The 18556-nt window shown below is 43.5% G+C and overlaps 1 protein-coding gene across 1 annotated transcript in view; it reads left to right on the plus strand.

Annotated features, from left to right (window-relative positions):
- Positions 1–3971: 3971 nt before the first annotated feature.
- LOC109377322 (alpha-N-acetylneuraminide alpha-2,8-sialyltransferase-like) overlaps positions 3972–18556 on the plus strand; it is a gene marked incomplete at its 3' end in the record, with an annotated part of 43273 nt that continues 28688 nt past the window's right edge. The window contains exon 1 of the mRNA XM_019633630.1: positions 3972–4930. Within this exon, the coding sequence (XP_019489175.1) occupies positions 4695–4930 (236 nt within the window). The remainder of the gene's footprint in view (positions 4931–18556) is intronic.

An 18556-nucleotide genomic window follows, 5' to 3' on the forward strand; every position in this document is an offset into this window, starting at 1 on the left:
TCATTCTTCAACCCTATTTGCCTTGGTAATGTAACTTGTTGTGGAAAAGGCATGTTTTTATGCTTTTTTTCTCTCCATTTCAAGCCATGCTGACAAGAAGAACTTGAGAGGAGACTGAAGAATGGATGACACTTTTGAATTTTTTTTTTTATTTCAAGTCATTGACAATTTTATTTAATCTTTTAATGAGAGACTTCTATGTGACTATTAATATTTCTATTCACACCCATTATCATCCAAGCTAGCTTGTAAATTGTGTGTGTCCCATTCCCTCTGATCATCTTTCCGTATCTTATTCTCTCTCAACTTTTCAATGAGAGGTGCTTCTTTTCCTCTTTTCCATGGTTTCAGTTCTGTGGTGGTTCTGTTTCTTATGCAGGCTTCCACTACAGCTCTGATGTCACCAGAGGCCTGTCTGCCCATCAATTTACTTAAGGTATAAAGTAGCTTTGCACATCAGGTTTATAACTAGTTCAGTAAATAAACATTTACAGAGTTTTAAAAGTTGTTTAGCCCCTGACAAATACTGTGTCTGCAGATGCAGAAATATAAAACAATAAATTATCTACTAAAAGTCATATAAATCACATTGCTAAGTATCAGGTAAAATATTTTATTTAAAACAAACCATGGTAGTTTATATTTTTTTTTTAAAAGATTTTTATTGGGGAATTGGGAGGATGGGAACAGTGCTGGGGAATTGGGGGAAGGGGAACAGACAAGTTGCTGTCGTTTTGTTCTTCAGTCTAGTTGTGGAGGACGTTGCTTCACTGGCCCAAGTTGGCACCATCATTGCGCTCTTCCTGGGAGAGGCAGATAAGTCGCCGGCTTCTGGATGGCCGCTCACTGCGGCTGCTGGCCGCTCACGCTGGCTGCTGGCTACACACGGTAGCCCATGGCAACCCACTGCCACAGGGGCTGCTGCCTACGCCGTTGGAGGCGACTCATGGCAGCCCCGCTCCGGGTTGAGCTGTTGTTCAGCATCTTAGCTGTAGAGGGCAGTGTCACTGGCCCTCATATGTGGGATCCGAACCGGGGCCCTCTGGCATTCCAAGCCAGTTCTTAACCATCGCGCCACTCGGCCAGCCCAGTTTATACTTTTTCTTAAACAGTGCTGCCTTAGGAACAACCTGAACAAATGTGCAGCCCTCAAATTTATCATGCAAACAATCAAACAACAATTATTTGTTGAGTATGTATGTGCTCAAGCCTGAGTTGGTATTTGGAGGACTATGAAGAAAATGTGAAATATTGTTCCCTCAGATATGTGGTTATGTCATGTGGAGTCCTCATTTGGATCAAAAGCACAGGTTTGTCATTTGATATGAGACCAAATACTCTTACTGCCCAGTTGCTGACACAAGTTACGTATTAAAAATGCTAGTAACACAACACAGCTAAGTGTTTAATCATCTGTTGGAACCACCAAATACTGTAGAACTTCAGAGCAGGAGGTCAAAGGGAACAGGAGCAGAAAGCACAAACATTTATTGAGTTCCTTCCCCATGAAGTCTGTGTTTTATTTGGTCTGGGAACACATGAAGGGAGACATGCCTAGCCAGTTGGGTTGGCCTTGACTGATGCATTGGATTTGTGTGGAGGGAGAGAAAAGACATCCTATGGAAAAAAGAAGGTGTGCCATAAAACACAGTGATAAAAGTGATGCCTGTGTGACTTGGAAGGGGGAGGACAATGACCTGACTGGATTCATTGTTCACATTAAGGAAAAGCAGGAAATGAGGTTGGACTGTAGGGTGACACAAGATTCAACAACGGTTAAAATAATTTTAGTTTTCAGAAGGAGGAAAAACAGCACATTGCATCACAGAAGTCCTTCACTTAAGGCATGACCTTGATACATTTTTATGAGGTTAAATGGGGCAACATTTGCATAGCCCCATCATAACTGCAATAGGTCTTATTTTTGTTTGTTGGCTGATTTATTTGTTATTTATGCCACAAGTATCCCTTGGACTTGGGAAAGGAAAGAAAAATTGGGGCAGTTTGTGTTTTATTTAAATTATAGGAACAAAGAAGACAGATAATTTACCCACAGCCCTGGTCACTATGGGAAAGGTCTCCTGCTTCCATCTGCCCCCCTTTCCAGACAGAAGAGGGCAGATTGGTTACTTTGCAGGACTTCAGGTGATCCTCATTTCAAAGAATCTTTATTAGGCTCCACTGTGGTAAGATGTAATTTGGGGAGTTCAGGGTTTCCCCTCACTACTGATTTACCTAAGTAGGAGAGATTTCTGGGGCATGCTTGAGGGTGGAGGGCAGTGGGTTGTAGGGGAGGGGAAAGTTGTCCCCTTCCTTTCTTGGCACTTAAGGTTGGTTCAATAACTAAAACGGCATAAGGCAGATTAACAGGAGAAAATCAAATTTAATATGCACGGGAATTCACATAAGTGTGAAAATTCCAGACTGTAAGGCAAAATGAGGTATATATACCATTCTGGACTAAGGACAAGGAGGTTGGAGCCTGGGACTTCAAAGGAAAATAAGACAATTCACAGAGAGATGAAAAGTGTTACTGTTTAGTACAAAAATGTTTACTGGGACATCTAGATACAATGGGACACAGGTTCCTACCTGCCTGCCACACCTAGTTCCACTTAAACTACAGTTATCTGTGATAATAGTTTCTTCCTGGAGCCTGGAATAGGCTGTCCATCTTAAATTCTTTTATTGGGCTGTCGGAAAAGTCACGACACATTTTTGCAACAAAAAACATAGAAAAATGTCATGACTTTTCTGACAACCCTATAGCAGTTAGAGGAAAGGTCAAAGGTTCTTTCTGAGCCACGTGGGCCTGAAAAATAACCAACTTAAAATAATCAATACCCCAAAGAGTCATATTTGGGGGTTGCAAACTTTGCTGCCCCTCAGGGCCATTCTCCTAAGAGAGCATAGTAACGTTGGAAGAATGAGACTACCACGGTTGTTTGTTTGGTAAATAACTTTCTATCAACTTCTCAAGTTCCACTTCTTAGTGGAGAAAGATGCTGGAGAAAGATACTAGGCCATATAGCATTTAGGTTGCACTGAGCGCTGTAGCTTGGTCGGCTGAGCAAATGAAACTATGGCCTTAGATTTTGGTGTTGTGAAGACTAAGCCAACCTCCTTAGGGGGCTGTCGCGTTTCTTTGTCCTTGCACATTCTATGCTAGACGAGATGCTTAAGCAAATGGAATAGACAACCACTAGGAGGTACTCAAGCTATGCATCAGCCGCCAAGGTAAGAATAAATGGCTAACAGAGGGTCCCTGGGCTCCGCGGGTCCAAGCGGATGGTGTTTTTCCAAGGTCTGGATTGCAATGAACTAGTCGGTGGAGCAAGAAGGAGGTCTAAGAACAACAGCGTTTTCCCCTAAAAGGCGGAGGAGGCGAACGCGCCTCCAAGGCATTGTCACGTCCGGAGGCTTGCGTGCTTGGGCACCAGCTGCCTGCACATCTGGATGCAGCAGCGTCTTTCCCCGCAGGGTGGAGGCGAGACGGAGGACCCGGGTGTGCACGCATCTCCTCGTGCACGCGCGTGCGGGCCCGTGAGCATCGGTGTGTAGGGTGTGTGCGTGTGTGTCTGTGGGTGTGCGCGCGCACACACACGCACACGGCGGCTGCTGGAGCCTCCTCGCGTCTCACTGCGGGTTAATAACCAACCATTTAGTAAGGGACCAGGGTGACGGCGGCAGGGTGATAGTTCTTGCACGCAGGCTTCGTGTCGAAGGGCCAGGTTATCAGCCAGTCTCTGCCACACTCAGGGATATATCTATATCTATATCTATATCTATATCTATATCTATATCTATATATCTATATATAAATTTTTCTTGGGGGGTGGCGGTGATTTTTTATTGTTTACCTCTATCTCCAGAGAACATGGGCGGGAGCGAGAGGGGCGCACGCTCCAGCTGAGCGTCGCGGATCTGAACGGGTCGAAGGAGGCAATTTTCGGGTGGGGGAGGGAGGGGGACCTTGATTTCCACCAATCCCCGGGCGTTTGTCTGCGAAGTCCGGGGCGCAGCGGAAGGCTGCAGCGCGCTGCTGAATTAACTGATGAAAGCGAGTTCTTTTCTTCTCCCGGAGGGGTGGGGAGCGAGGGTCCTGGCGGGCGAGGCTGAAAAGCCCGGGGCGGGATAGCGGTCCCGGGCCGCCGTGGAAATTTCCAAGGACTTGGCGCGGCGCGGAGAGCGCGTCTGGGGAGGGTGCCTGGCGGCGCAGCAGCGCGGGAGGCGGGGAGAGGCGGCGAAGGGCGCAGGAGCATCTCTCAGAAGGGGACGCCGTGGACCAAATGTCTGGGAGGGAGCCGAGCCTGTCCCCGGACCCGTGCCGAGGGCGACAGTGATGCTGCAGAACCCGCGAGAGCGTCTCGCCGCCGCCGCTCTCCGCGCTCACAGAGACTTCAGTGCCCGCCTTCTGCAGGGGAAGCGACCATGGCCATAGCTCGTGACTTTCCCTCAGCCACTTCCTCTAGAAAGAAATCCTTGAAAAAGTTGCATTAAAAAAAAAAGAAAGAAAAATCCTTGCTCTGACCTTTGGGGCCGTGGGGGCTGAAGAAGCGTGAGTGCGAGCGAAAGCAAGAAGGCGAAAGGTGTGTGTGCATGGGGAGCCGGCCGTGGGGACACCCTCCGCGGCCACTTCGCCTAGAGTTGTGTTGAGGCTCTGGCCCGTGGCCCCCCTGGACCTCGGGGCTGCGATGAGCCCCTGCGGGCGGGCCCGGCGACACACGTCTAGAGGGGCCATGGCCGTACTGGCGTGGAAGTTCCCGCGGACCCGGCTGCCGGTGGGAGCCAGTGCCCTCTGTGTCGTGGTTCTCTGTTGGCTCTACATATTCCCCGTCTATCGGCTGCCCAACGAGAAGGAGATCGTGCAGGGGGTGCTACAACAGGGCACGGCGTGGAGGAGGAACCAGACAGCGGCCAGACTCTTCAGGTACTCCTGCTCTCGCGGCTTCTCCCCACTCGTGTCCTTTCCTCCCACTGCGCCGAGGACAGGGTCACCAGCCAGTGAGGACCGCCTCGCAGAGGCATCCCTTTCGTGCAGTCTTTCTTGCCCTACTCCTCTTCCCTTCCATTCCCAAACTGGAGACTTCAGTCAGGGGTCCTTTCCCACCCCTTATCCCAAAAGATGTGCAGACACCTGTTTTGCCAGTGTAAAAAGCCTGCACACGTGTTTCTGCCCTGGCCTGATTTGTATTCAGTGGTTTACCGATAACCGGTGGGAAGGGGAACCCAGGTGAACTTTGCCCCTTGCACTTAATGAGAATTTATCTCTTGAGCTCGGCGGACTTTTGAAGAGACAGAGAACTAGAAGCCGGTAGGCGGCATCTTGATGAGGTTACGTGAGTGGATGGTAACATAAATCACTAATGAGGGAGTAATGGGCAAGTCTTGGGCAGTGGAAACATGAGCACCCAGCCAGCATCCGCTGCTGTGTGCACTGTGCCCTTAACAAACATAGGGCACTTACGGATGCCCTACTGAGACCCCGGTACTGCGTGATTTTTATGTTGATGCCTCAACAACTTTTGATAACAGATATTCACCCCATCTCACCAACCACAGACTGAGCCTTCAGAAAGATGAAGTGCTTCCCCAAGGTCATGTACCTTTGAAGGGTCACAGCTGGAATTTTCATTACAGAACCTCTAAAGCTCTCAGACCTTTCTCTTGGCTTAGACTGGATGCCTTCTGAAGGATGGGAGATGTGCTTTAGGAAGGGACTCGATATCAGAAAATAAAAAAAAAACCCTAAAACCAGGTTGGAGACCAGAACTCTGAGTATCACTCCGACATTGTAGTTTCTCTTCCTTTCTGGGAATGCCAGTTTAAGTTTAAGTCTAAAAATAAGTTCTTGGCAGCAGGGGTTGAGCGTGGATTGGAGGGAAGGCAGAGCTGCTTCCCCTTCCTTTCCGCTTCCCTGGGCAGGTTGGGGGGGACACCTGTGCTTGCACCACTGCCAGGTGCCCCTTTCACCTTCAATCCCTACAGATGCTGCTGCTGCAGTTGGTGCTTCCTGTGATTGGAGTGGTCTGGGTGGGAGTGCTTTCTTCTGCTCTGCATAGGATCTTTCCAAGTATTATATGGGCAGGTGAGAGGTAATTTCAACATTCCTTATTACTGTAGGTTACAAATGTTCAGAAACATCTATAAATTAAAAAAACCAAACTTTTAAAACATATTGTTTCCCTCCGCATCTCAGGCCTGCTCTTGAAAAGAAGGTCTAAGAAATAATAGTCAATTCTTTCAGGAAAAGGTAGCTGAATTCTCCTCTAAACTGGGAAGAAAGACTTTCCTTTTCTCTTTTTTTAGAATTCTGCTGTCATTAAGTTTAAAATAACCCCTCTCCCCTTCAAAGTGTATAAGGACTAATCTTCTCACCTCCACAGCATTGCTTGTGGGATCCCAAAGCATCCCAAAGGCATAGCATGCATCCAGCAATTCTTTTCTCTGAAGACAGAAAGCACATTCACGTCAAGTAATATAAGGGAATGAGTTAGGAACTTCCCAGTGGTTTGCAACAAAAGTCCATTTCTTTTTTGTATAGGAGGAGGAGTAATGAAGCCCTGTTAGAGAATACATTTCTTTTGGAGGACAGCTGAGTGGAAAATGCTTCATATTCTGAGAAACAGAGGCTGATAGTTTTGGAGACACATTTGCCCCTTGCTGTCTGTAGCCTGGAGTAACCTTCAGTGTGTTTGGCTGTCATTTGGTCTAGCCTCTATGTGCAGAGAATTACTTATTACAATGCCTACTCTACAAAAACTGCCTAAACACATATCCCTCCAAGTTACCGCCTGTACAACTGTGTAAGAGGCATTGTTGCTTACTGAAAAGAGTTTGGGTTTCAGAGTAGAACCCTGAATTTTTAGTCTGTACCGTGACTAGATAAACAGTAGAGTATCTTTGGCAAGTTACTCTATCTCTTTGAGTCTTAGTTTCCTAATTTATAAATGGGATAATAACACCAACCATTCAGGGTTGGTATAAGGTTTAAATAATAAAAAAGAAACTGATGCTAAGTGCCTGGCACATTTACCTAGTCAGTGGTGTTGCTATAATTGTTATAATTCTCTGTATAGATTACAACTTATATAAGGACATCTTGCCAGCCCATATGAATTCGGAACATTTCACCTGCCAGATTTGTAGAGAAAGTTTGTTGTTCCTTAGGCTGCCTCCCTCTCATATACCCTCACACTTAAGCTAATGAACTGGGATGGGGGGTTTAAAAAGATAGTAACAGTGTTATAGTTTGTTAAGTCAAAAAAATTTTTAACTCTTTATGTCTAAATCCATTTTAATCCATTGTTTTTGTTTTTCTTTTCCATCTGAATTGTTAGTGTGCAGGTAGTAGCATATGTTTGTTCAATAATAGTAGACCGGTCATCCAGAAGCCTTTATATGTTCAGGAGAACCAACTTTTGCAAAACGGCATCCGCGTTTTCCAGTCTGAAACATATTCTGCACAAATACAAATATATGTACATAAATGTCCACTATGCAGTTATGTCTGGGGATATGATCACATTTATTCATAAACCATGGAATAATGTCATGAACATATATATGTATATACTCATATATACATATAAATGCGATCAATTGACTAATATATAAGTCACTACTACTATGCACCAGGTATGAGTTAGGCCCTGCGGGATAGCAGTGAACAGGATGGACAGATTGCTTCCTCTCAGACAGCTAATCTCCTGCTAGGGAGCGACGGACAGAAACAAACGAGTAAAGAAATGCGATTTAAAGCACTGTTCAATGCTATGAGGATCCAAGAAAGTGTTTCACTATGTTTATAAGCACCAGAATTTTAGAATACATTTTGCCCTCTGTACTTCCATTTTACTTTTGTAAAACTTTGTGATTTTCTTCTCCTAGCTCAGAACTTGTTAAGCATTGACTTGTCAGAGGGGAACCTGCACAAATCCAGTAGGAGAGGGCAGCAAAAAAGTAACAATGCTGCAAAACATTTGAACTAACTAGGAAGCTTTCCTAACATCCACCTGAGGGTAGAAAGATAAAGAAATCAATGGACCCTATCATAGAAACTTAAGAAAGCTACTATGCAACTCTTGTTGCTTCTGATTAAATAGTCAAATAATATGGGGAAAAGCCCAAAGTAGCATTTGGCTCTTCCACGAGGTCCTTACCCATTTCAGTTTCTTCTCAGAAATAAACTTCAGCTCAGAATTTATGTGCAAGGCTTTATTCTTGGCACCTGGCATGGTAACAACAACAAAACTAACAAATTATTTGGTACTTCTTCTTTGCGCGGTACTATGCTAAGCGCTTTTAATGTGTTGTCTCTTTTAATTCTCTTAAGAACATTGTATAAATTAATACATTATTATCCACATTTATAAAGATCAACATGCCCTGGTCCCTGTCATCAAGGGGTGTTCTGTAATTCCACAGGACAGGCATACCTGTATATAATGAACCAACTCGAAATAGGGCCATCAAAGAGAGGCAACATGGCAGAGCGAAAACTCTGGATCTGGGGACTCAGAACATGGCTAGAATTCTGGCTGTGTCCCTTTCCTGTCGTGGGACCATTGGTGAGCTCAACTCAGAGCTTCAGGTTCCCCATTTGTAAGATGGGGTTTATGATAATTTCTTACAAGTTTGTAGTGAAAATTACATGACAGCATACAGAAAGCCCCTAGAATGATGCTCGCCACATACCTCTGTTTAGCACATGGTCGTTATAACAGTAGAAACAAGCAAAGGGCGGGGGCAGTTTGCAGAACATGGCATTTCATTCTGTCGGAAAGAAGGAAGTCAGAGAGGAGGTGGTGTTTGTACTAAGGCTTGACGGTTGGTGAGATGGGGTAAGGGGAGGCGGGGAGGGCAAAAGGATGGCCAGGCAGAGACAACAGCGAAGACCAAAGCAGGGAGATGGGGAAGTGCCTGGTGTGCTCCCTGGGTGGAGTGTGGTCAACATAGTATTGTAGAAAGGGGTACTGGGAGGTAGGTGGAAGCCAGCTCATGATCGTAAGATGGGCTTAAAGGGTAGCTCCGGAGACATGAGCAAGCACCATGTATCCAAGGGTGCCGGCCATGGGCCAGCCATCAGCAGAGATGGCCCGTCACGGTTGCTGGTGGACTTGGGCACAGGAGACAACACACCAAAATGCTTTGAAAACCCCATCTATTCACTGGGTGGTAACCATCACTCTAAGCAGCCCGTTCCTCTTTCTTTGCCCAAATTGTGAAAGAAACACTATTCCAAGTAGCTCTATCTTCATGTGGCTTCTTTTCTGTCTCCATTTTTAAATGCAGGGATTCCAGAAGTTTTAGGTATTTCCACAGCTGTGCTGGTGGCTGCGAAAGGGTGTTGGGGTTCGTGGAGGGGTTGAGACAGGTGCAGCCGTCTGTATATGTGAGATGTAAGTTTCATGTTTGTTAGGTTGGGGGACTTGTAGAATTCACTTTAAAATTAGATAAGGAAAAATATGTAGTGTTTGAGAAAATAAGCTTCAATTATGTTGCAGATTTATAAATGGGAGAAAACTTGATTAGCAGTAACTACAATAGCAAAAATAAGTCATTAACATTTATTGGACCCAGAAAATGTACCGGGCCTGGCTCTCAGTTATTTTATTTGTTATCTTTTGTCCCCATAGCTACTTATTAAAGTAGATATTTGTATGTTATTTGCTTTTCAGATGAGGAAACGGAGGCTCAGAGAAATCTTACAGAAAAATAATGGGGTTGGCTTTCCCACCCAGAGCTATTTGAGTAAAAACTTTATGCTCCTTTCCTGATAACCTTGGATAAATGAAGCATTGCTGTATGTGTCTCTTAAGCTTTTGCCATGGTTGCTTCTCCAACATTCTCTTTCATCAATTTTCCTCTTTATGCTTTAGTGATATTGGTAAGGGTTCGAGTTCCTTTTTTTTTTTTTTTAAAGCTGAGCCATCCTGCCACCTGTTGGCAGCTCAGCGGCTGTTCAGCTCGGGCCAGGAATCGAGCCGCTGTTGCTAGGGTTAGAGTTCCTGAAATAAGCCAGGCAGTGCTGGTTTTGCTTGTGCCATTCCCTCTGCTGAGAATGCTTTCTTTCGAGGTCTCATCTGCTCTTCACCTGGCCAACCAAGCCTTACTCATCTCTTGACTGTGCAGTCTAGTGGTGAAGAACAAAAGTTCCAAAGTTAGTTGTGCTCAAATCCTGACCCCGCCACTTGTTGTGTTCTTCAGCAAGTCAGCCTCCATTGCCCATTTTTCTCGTCTGTAAAATGTGTCTTCTGGTGGGATTGTTGTGAGCATTAGAACAGATGTGTTGAAAATGATTAGAACTGTTTCCGATGTATCGTTAGTGCTTACTCTGTGTTAGCTCTCCTCAAGGCAACTCCCCTTATTACTTCCTTCCTCCCCAGGCTGTTAGAAGCTTCTCATTTCTGCTTTTTCAAAAAATAACTTGTGGATATTATTGCATTTTTTTTCATTTATCCAAAATATCTACTACTGTGTGTCTACCACTATTACTGTAGAAGATACTGGAACTATAGCAGTGACCTTAACAAAAGTCTTACTTTCTTGAAAGTTATAGGCTGAGGAGAGGAGACTTAATGAACAGAAAAATGTACGAGTACAAATATCTGCTAGTGATGCATGCATTTATCCATGATGTATTAACAGAACTAGTTGGTCGCCTTTTCTGCCAACTCGTTCATATTTGCATTCCCAGAGCTGAGCACAGTTCCTGGCACACTAATCTTTGAATTACTGTGTGAATGGATGTTTTAGAAAGGTGTGGGACCAGATAGCCAATCAGTCAGGCAACAGATACGTAATGAGGTCCGGCACTCTACTTGGCCATGTGAGGATCAAAGGAATAAATAACAGCCTCTCTATTCTCAGGGAGTTCTTACTCTACAACAGAGTTTCGTGGTCTCAACACTACTAACATTTTGGGCTGGATAATTCTTCATTGTGAAGGGCTGTCCCTTATGTTGTAGAATGTTTAGCAATATCCATGGCCTCTGTCCACTAAACGAGACAATCACCTATGTCTCCAGACTTAGCAAAATGTTTCCTGGGGGGTAGAATCTCCCCTGGTGGAGAACCACTGCTTTAGAGAAACAAAACTGACCCAGTTGACAAGATTTTTAAAACTCAGCAAATATCATGCAATTAAGAGACAAATTTGGAAACTACAAACTATAAATGCTTTGACTACTGGAAGAAGAGTGAATGAATTGTACTTTGATAGGTGGCCAGGTCTTAGTGAGAGAAGGGTAAGGAGAGGGGTGCTTTGTGGGAGATTTACTAGAAGCAGCTGTCTCGATTGAAAACTTGTGTGAGAGCTGGCTAGGGCTCTCATCAGTGTCCCCCTTAGACTATGGCAAGAGAAGCCCTGGCTCGGGGCCCTGGTTTCCGGGGACTTCACTCTGCTCCTTCTCTGGTCTCACTCCTTCTTAATGAGGCAGGACATCAATGGGGCCTTTGTAGACTCTGGAATTCCCTGCCCAAATGACCCATAGCCTCCCTGCCCCAGCTTTCATCCTGAGGGTGACTTGCCCCTGCTGTGTGCACTACTAGGCTCAAGGGATGGCGAAGGAACAGGTCTTAGTGGGAGGGGAAGGCTGTGGAAGGAACTTGGATATGGGACTGCGGGGTTCACGCGTATACTTGGCTGGGCTCTCACCGTGTTGCCATGTCTAGTACCAAACTTCCTGGAGTCTGAGAAGCTGGCATTCTGAGTTGTTATGCAGCTATATTTGTCCACGGAAAAGGATAGGAGGATGGGACATATTGTTTATGTTTGTTGATTTGATTATAACTCTTGAATATTTAGATACATTTGTACTTTTGTCCTCTGCTTTGCAGATGGGGGTGGTATTTTGCACCTTGGAAGCCTATTAGTCTTTATTTTGGAGAGGAGGGTTTAGGAAACTAGTTGGATCAATTGAGTAACTATATATGTTAGCGTAGAGTATGGCCAGTTTGTTCTTTGACAGAGTTGCAAATCACCTTGGAAGTGAGGCTACATATCATTAAAGCAATCCTTTATGACAGAGTTGATAGACTTCTATCAACAATGCTTTTTAGCTTTTTGTTCTGTTTTGGCTCTACTAAGAGATATGTGGCCTTGAGCAAGCTGCTTTATCTCTGTTTATTTGTGTTTTCATCTGAAAAATGGTATAACAGTGCTAATCCACTTCACAGGTTCGTGATGATAATTAAGTGAGATAAATAGTGTAGGATCCATAGCCATTCTCACATGACTGGGTGAGATGCGCTTGTTCCTACCTAAAAAGAGCCTGGACTTTGGGGCCCCAGAGATTCAGGTTTTTATCCTGGTTCTGTTATTTATTCACTTTGAGACCTTGAAAAATTTACTTGGCCTTTCTGGTCCTTAGCTGGAGGTGGCAATACTTACCTGGAGTGGATTAGGTGCTGAATAATTGCTAATTATTAAGCCATAATGATGAGAAAAGATGCTTCCTGGGACACATCCTATGTCTTTTACTTGTATCTTCAGTAATAAAATATATGACAATGAAATGTAACCTTATGACACACCTTTTTTTTTTTTTAGTGTTAGTACTAAGAATGCTATAAAACCACAGGCAGAATAACAAAGCCCAGCCATAAATCACCTCTTCATTCATTCATTCATTCATTCATTTATCCACATTTACTAATTGCCTATATATATGTGCCAGTTAGATGCTGATATACAGTGATGAGAGTAAGACATGGTTCCTGATTTTGTAAAATTTACAGTCTAGTGTTATTAATTAAGTCAGTAAGAAATTGAGTAATGTAGTGTTTCAGGGGTTGTAGTTCATCTGTTTCGGATAATTATGCTGAGTTTCAAAGCTATTGATTTTATTCCCCTTTCTGTTGGACTGTCTTCTAGCTATAGCATTGTGTGAGAGGGAAGCAGCCAAGACCACAAGAGCTGTGTCACTCCTTTAATTAGGTGCCAGGAGGAAGCTGAAATGAATTCAGAGCTACACATTCCCCATTATTCAGGGCTTAAGTAACAGAGTATGCTCTCAGAGATTTCCAAGTCAGTGTAATCAGAAAGGACATTTTGAACAAAGTGCTTGTTTCAGTTATTGATACAACCAATATATACATGCTTTTATGTTCCGTATGCTTACTATAAAAATTCAGAGTGCTTATTATTCGTTTGATTTTGGAAGTAGTAGATACTGTAGAAAAATTTTAAATGTAGTAGAAAGGAGGAAAAACCCACTGGTAATTTCATCCCTTAGAAGTATTCATTGTGAACACCGTTTCTTTTGTGCCTATTTATCTGCATATGTGTGTATTACTAAATAGTGTGTATTTTGTATATTTAGTTTTATAGCCTCTTTTATTCACTCAATGTTTAACATTTTCTCATATAATTAAGTAATTTTTAACTTTCAAACGTGACAAAATAGCTTTATGATTTTTATTTTGGAAAAAAATATTTACAGTGAGTTAAAAAGTGTTGCCATATTGGAACAAATAACTTTCTTCAAAAAGATCCTTAAAAAGGATGTCAAAATTTGCATCTTAGATTTTTTTCTTCAAAAAGTTTTCCAAATATATCTGGTAAAGACTGAACATGGGAGATCACCAAGCCTCTTCAAAGAGTTCTACTTTCGCAAAGTTGGCATTTAAATGACAAGAGCAATGCCATTTTCATTTGTAAAAATGACCGACATTTAATCACCTAGAGATAAACATTGTTAATATTTTGGTACATATTCTTCCAGACCATTCCAATGCCTCTGGGCACATGTGTGTCAAAAATATAATGATTTTTACAGTACATTGTGAATATTTTTCTGGTAACAGCATGTGTCGATCTACAGCATCCCTTTTGAATAGCTGTAAGATTTTCCTTTGTTTGGACAGTTAATAATTTAACTAATCCACTGTTATTGGATATTTGTATTGTTGCAATTTCTCACTGCTATAAATAATGATGCAATGAACATGTGTGTGTATACATCTTACATATTGATCTGTTTATATTTCTAAAAGTAGTTTCCTGCCAGTTTTTATGTTTGTTTTGTTTTTGTTTTTGTCTTGCTACTATCAATTCTTGTAACTGGTTTCTTTGGTTGTTCACAGAAATTCTTTGACTCTGGCTGAGGGCGGGTTTGAGGTTCCCTCCTTTTCTGTGTGAGCAGTGATCATACGTAGCAGACGTACAGTGATTGTTAACGTTAAGTGGTGAGATTCCGCTTAGGGGATCGTCAAGAAACCAAGCAGCTAATACAGATTCCCATAGAGTGGATATGTACAGTGGCAGATTCTCCGCTCACTGAGCACTGTGGCGACTTAGCTATGAGGAATTTACGTAGTGCCCTGAGCAGCACCTTGATCTGTCACCGTTATCCTCTCCATTAATAGCACGGTGTTTCATCTACATTTATTTTATTTATTTATTTATTTATTTATTTATTTATTTATTTATTTATTTTTAGCTGAGCCTTCCTGCCACCTGTTGGCAGCTCAGCGGCAGCTCAGCTTGGGCTGGGAATCGAACTGGCGACCCTGTTGCCCAGAGCTCGCACTCTTGAGTGAGCTCTTAACCAACTGAGTCACTTGGCCGGCCCCTTGTTTCATCTACATTTAAAAGGCAGTGCCTTCGTGGGACCATTTGCATCGTTTTCCTAGGGCATGAGCAATTAAATAAAACTGCAATTTAAAAAAGAAAAATGAGCTTCTTCATGATAAGGTAGAGCATTCCAAGAAAACTGTCTTAAATAAAACAATGGTATTTTCTGACTGTTACTTTGAGTTGTTGTCCTGTTTACTATAATTTAAAGTTTTGGGCTTGAATCTGGAGCAGATCATACCCACCTGAGTGGAGGATGAGGGAGTGGTAAAAAGGCACAGGAATCCAGGGATGGTATTTTGTTGGGTTGGGGTTTTGGAGCTTGAGTGTTGGTGGTTGTGCTGACGTTGGGCTATGTCATCTGTACCTTATATCCTTCACTTCTCGTGCATTTGTTTTAGATCCCTCATCCCAGTTTTACTCAGTGTCTAATAAATATTCATGATATGAATAAAAAAATTAGATTGCCTGAAAGGCCTGTCGACAGCTGTCTGAACACCTTTTAGGGCTAATTTCATTTATTGCCTAATATTAAGACTCCATGTGATATTCACTACTATATTCATTTATGCATGCCTCCATTCATTCCTTTGTTATAATCTATTCAGTATCATAATCTATTTTTTTGCAATATCTATTCAGTGCCTTCTATGTGCCAGGCATGTGAGTGCTGAGAATAAAGCAGTTAGCCAGGAGGACATGGCTTTCCCTCATAGAACATATAAGCACCCAGCCCACATTATTTATAGGAGCAGCTATGGTGTCCAAAAAGTCTCTCAACCCCTTTTTGTGGAGGAAAAACAAGCCAAAATTTAAGTTCGCTTTCAGAATTTGGCTGTATATGTCTGCATTCGGTACAGTCCAGAGAGTCCTTAAGTGCCTCCTGGGGTCCGTTCAGTGTTTGGCCTACATTGTGACTGTGGGGCCAGAGGCCTTTGTGCAGTTTAATAGTATAATATCTTTTGACTCTGGTTAACCTATGCAACATGTGAACTATTAGAGAGGAAAAGCCCTTTAAAACACTGCTAAAAGATGCATGAGTCCATGGGGGAAAGCAAAGCTCAACGAGCAGTAGGATAAAAAAGACCAAGAGGCAGGCTTGGATGGGGATTGCTGACTTTGTAAGCAACAGACCTCCACTCAGCCAGCCCCGCTGCCATAATATAGTAAAGAAAGAGACGGAGGGGGAGCTCATCAGGAAGGGGAAGGGTGGGAAATAGGACAAGGACACTGAGGACTGGGGAGTCTGAATTTCAGGTAAAAACACGAGGTCATTTTTTTTTTCCTAGTAATTGCTCTGACTATGTGTTGTCAAATCTACCTCCCAACCCCCACCCCTGCTTCACCTGGCTGACTCTGATGGGTCTCTGACCACCTTGGCCAGATTTTGCCAATTTGCATCCACCTTGACTATTGGGACAATCTTATTCTGGTATTTAGTTCAGTGTTCTTGATTTTAAAGCTCAATGAAAACTCTTGGGTCTACCGGCTCTGTTTCCTTCAGCACCACCTGAAGCTCCAGCAGCTCTGAATGGAAGTGTGAAGGCATTCTCTGAGGCGGAGCCCCACCCTGCTCTTTCAGGCACCACTTCTTCCTCATTGGGCAGGGTGTATATGAATATTCATGGACCTTCCTCTTGGTGATTGCAGCTTCTGGGGTGTGTTGTATTGGAAATAAGCGAGCTGAACAGAAGACACCGTAGTCAATAGGCTGAATTAGGAGTCTTTATTTCAGAAGCCGGCGACCGGGAGAGGACTCATGTCTCTCCAAACCTAGCGGCCCCGAGTGAGCTCAGGGGTCTGCTTATAAGGGTAAAAACCACATCCTGCTCAGAACGCTTGTGCCTAGCCAAGCGAGTTACAGAAGCCAAAAACAGTCGAGTTGAGCCTATCCATAGGTATATCTGGGGGTTGTTATTTACTGGAGTTTAACAGAACAAACCACCACCTGTGTTCAGTGGAAAGTTTTGCAACCTGGGGCCCTGTGGGTGACACAGAATGGAGGGCAGAGGACAAGATGGAGTCAGTCTTGTCAGGGCCCGATGTTCAGGTGAACCCTGACAGGCTGCACACATCCTGTAAGGGCATATTGTCCAGGTTCCTTTGCCTGGTGGGTACCTTCTAAGGTGGAGTAACTAGTACAACAAAGGGATTTTCACTGCCCACCCTCTCTTGGCCTCACCACCTCTTTCCATTTCTGTTTTCCTTTCTAGATAGTGCAGGGCCAGCACAGCTAATGAGCCAAGGGAAAAAAATCAAACCAAACCAAAAACGCCTGTTTCTCTTTATTGCAGACCCTCACAGGCTTTACAGGTGATTCTTCTAGAACTTCCTCCACTCCTTCTCCCCTCCTTGTTGGCAGGGAGGGAAAGCACTCGTCTCCTGTTTCCCTGGGGGTGGACAGGCAGTAGCCTCACCTCCAAAACATGGCACGCCCAAGGCTGCTCACTCCTCCCAGCTCTTCCCCAGTATGGCTCACTTGTGGGGCGGCAGGACTGGTTTTCTGGTCTTACATTGGTTAGAAAATCTGTAGAGAGGCGATTGGCTCTGACTTCTGGCAGCTTTCTGAACTTAAAAAATGGAGCACTTGGCACATGTTGGTCTCTGTTTTGTCCATGACCGTAATTCCAAGATAGAAGGGATCAAAAAAAAAAAACACCAAAAAAACAACAAAACCCTCACATTTTGTTATACCTTTCCCCTGGATACATTTTCGGCTCTCACAAAACTCAGTCATTGTACACTGTTTCTTAAAGCATCCCTGTGGGCCCCAGAAATAGCAAAATGCTCAACTGGGTCAGTTCATCTCAGTAAGGGATTCAAAGTTTCTCATCACAAAAAGGCATCCAAGCCCCCACACTCTATTTTGGGGGCTTTCCACAAATGTCTCCGACTGTCACCTCCCCCTTTAGAGTCACTCTTCTGAAGATTCTTTTTCATTTCCTTTTTTTTTTCCTACTCAGGAAATTTGGGGGGCAGACCAACAGGTGCTGGCTAAGCAAAGTCTAGCTGGGGGATGATCTCTCTCTGGCCAGGTACCCCGAGTCCCAATTCTCTTGGGTGTTCCCTCTTCTTCAGGGGAGGGAAGAATCCCCACTTTTCAACAGGGTTCTTTCTCTCGGTTTTTCTTTTTTGTTGACTAGGATTGGGGACTGGTCTTGGTAGTGGGGCTGGATGGCTAATCAGACCTCCCCACCTCAAGCCCTGCTGTGCGTCTAGCTATATATCCAGTGGCTCTCTCAATCAAAAATGTGGGGTATTTAGCAGCTATTTCTCCAGCTTTGGACTTAATTGCAGCATAAGATCACACTGAATATCCTGTAACAAATAGAAGGAACCTATAAAGCAGCCAGAAGCTTGCTCCTGGTATATCAGATTTTGAGATTTATAATTGATAAGCAGTCCAAAACATCCTCATTGGACTTTTAAAATAGAGATGCAATATAGAAAATTAAGCTCATATTTCATTAACATTTACTGAGCACCAGTTATGTGCAAGCACTACGCTAGATGCTTCCATGCAGAGTATATCAGTCTAACCAAAGCCTTTAAAATCAGCTGTTTTTCAGACAGTGATGATGATGTGTTTAGTAGCCTAGTTGTTATTTATTCCATGCCTGCCATATGCCAGGCACTGTTTTAAGCACTTTTCACAGTGTTATCATTTAACATTCACAAATACTCCATGAGGGAGATATTATACTTATTTTACAAAGAAACAAGCTATAATTAATATCTGCCTAAGGTTTGTTAAGATTATAGGTGGCTCTGAGAGCTACATTTAATGAATGCGTACTATGTGTCAGACCCTCCTTGAAATAATTTATGTATGTTAACATTATCATAGCAGCCCTATAAGGTAGTCCTTCCCTCCCACCAAACAACACAAATTTATTATTTTACATTTCTTCAGAGTAGAAGTCTATCATGGGTCTCAGTGGATTAAAATCAGTGTCAGCCGGCTGCATTCCTTTTCAG

The sequence above is a fragment of the Hipposideros armiger genome, unplaced genomic scaffold (assembly GCF_001890085.2).
Source record: "Hipposideros armiger isolate ML-2016 unplaced genomic scaffold, ASM189008v1 scaffold_1363, whole genome shotgun sequence".
NCBI lineage: Eukaryota > Metazoa > Chordata > Mammalia > Chiroptera > Hipposideridae > Hipposideros > Hipposideros armiger.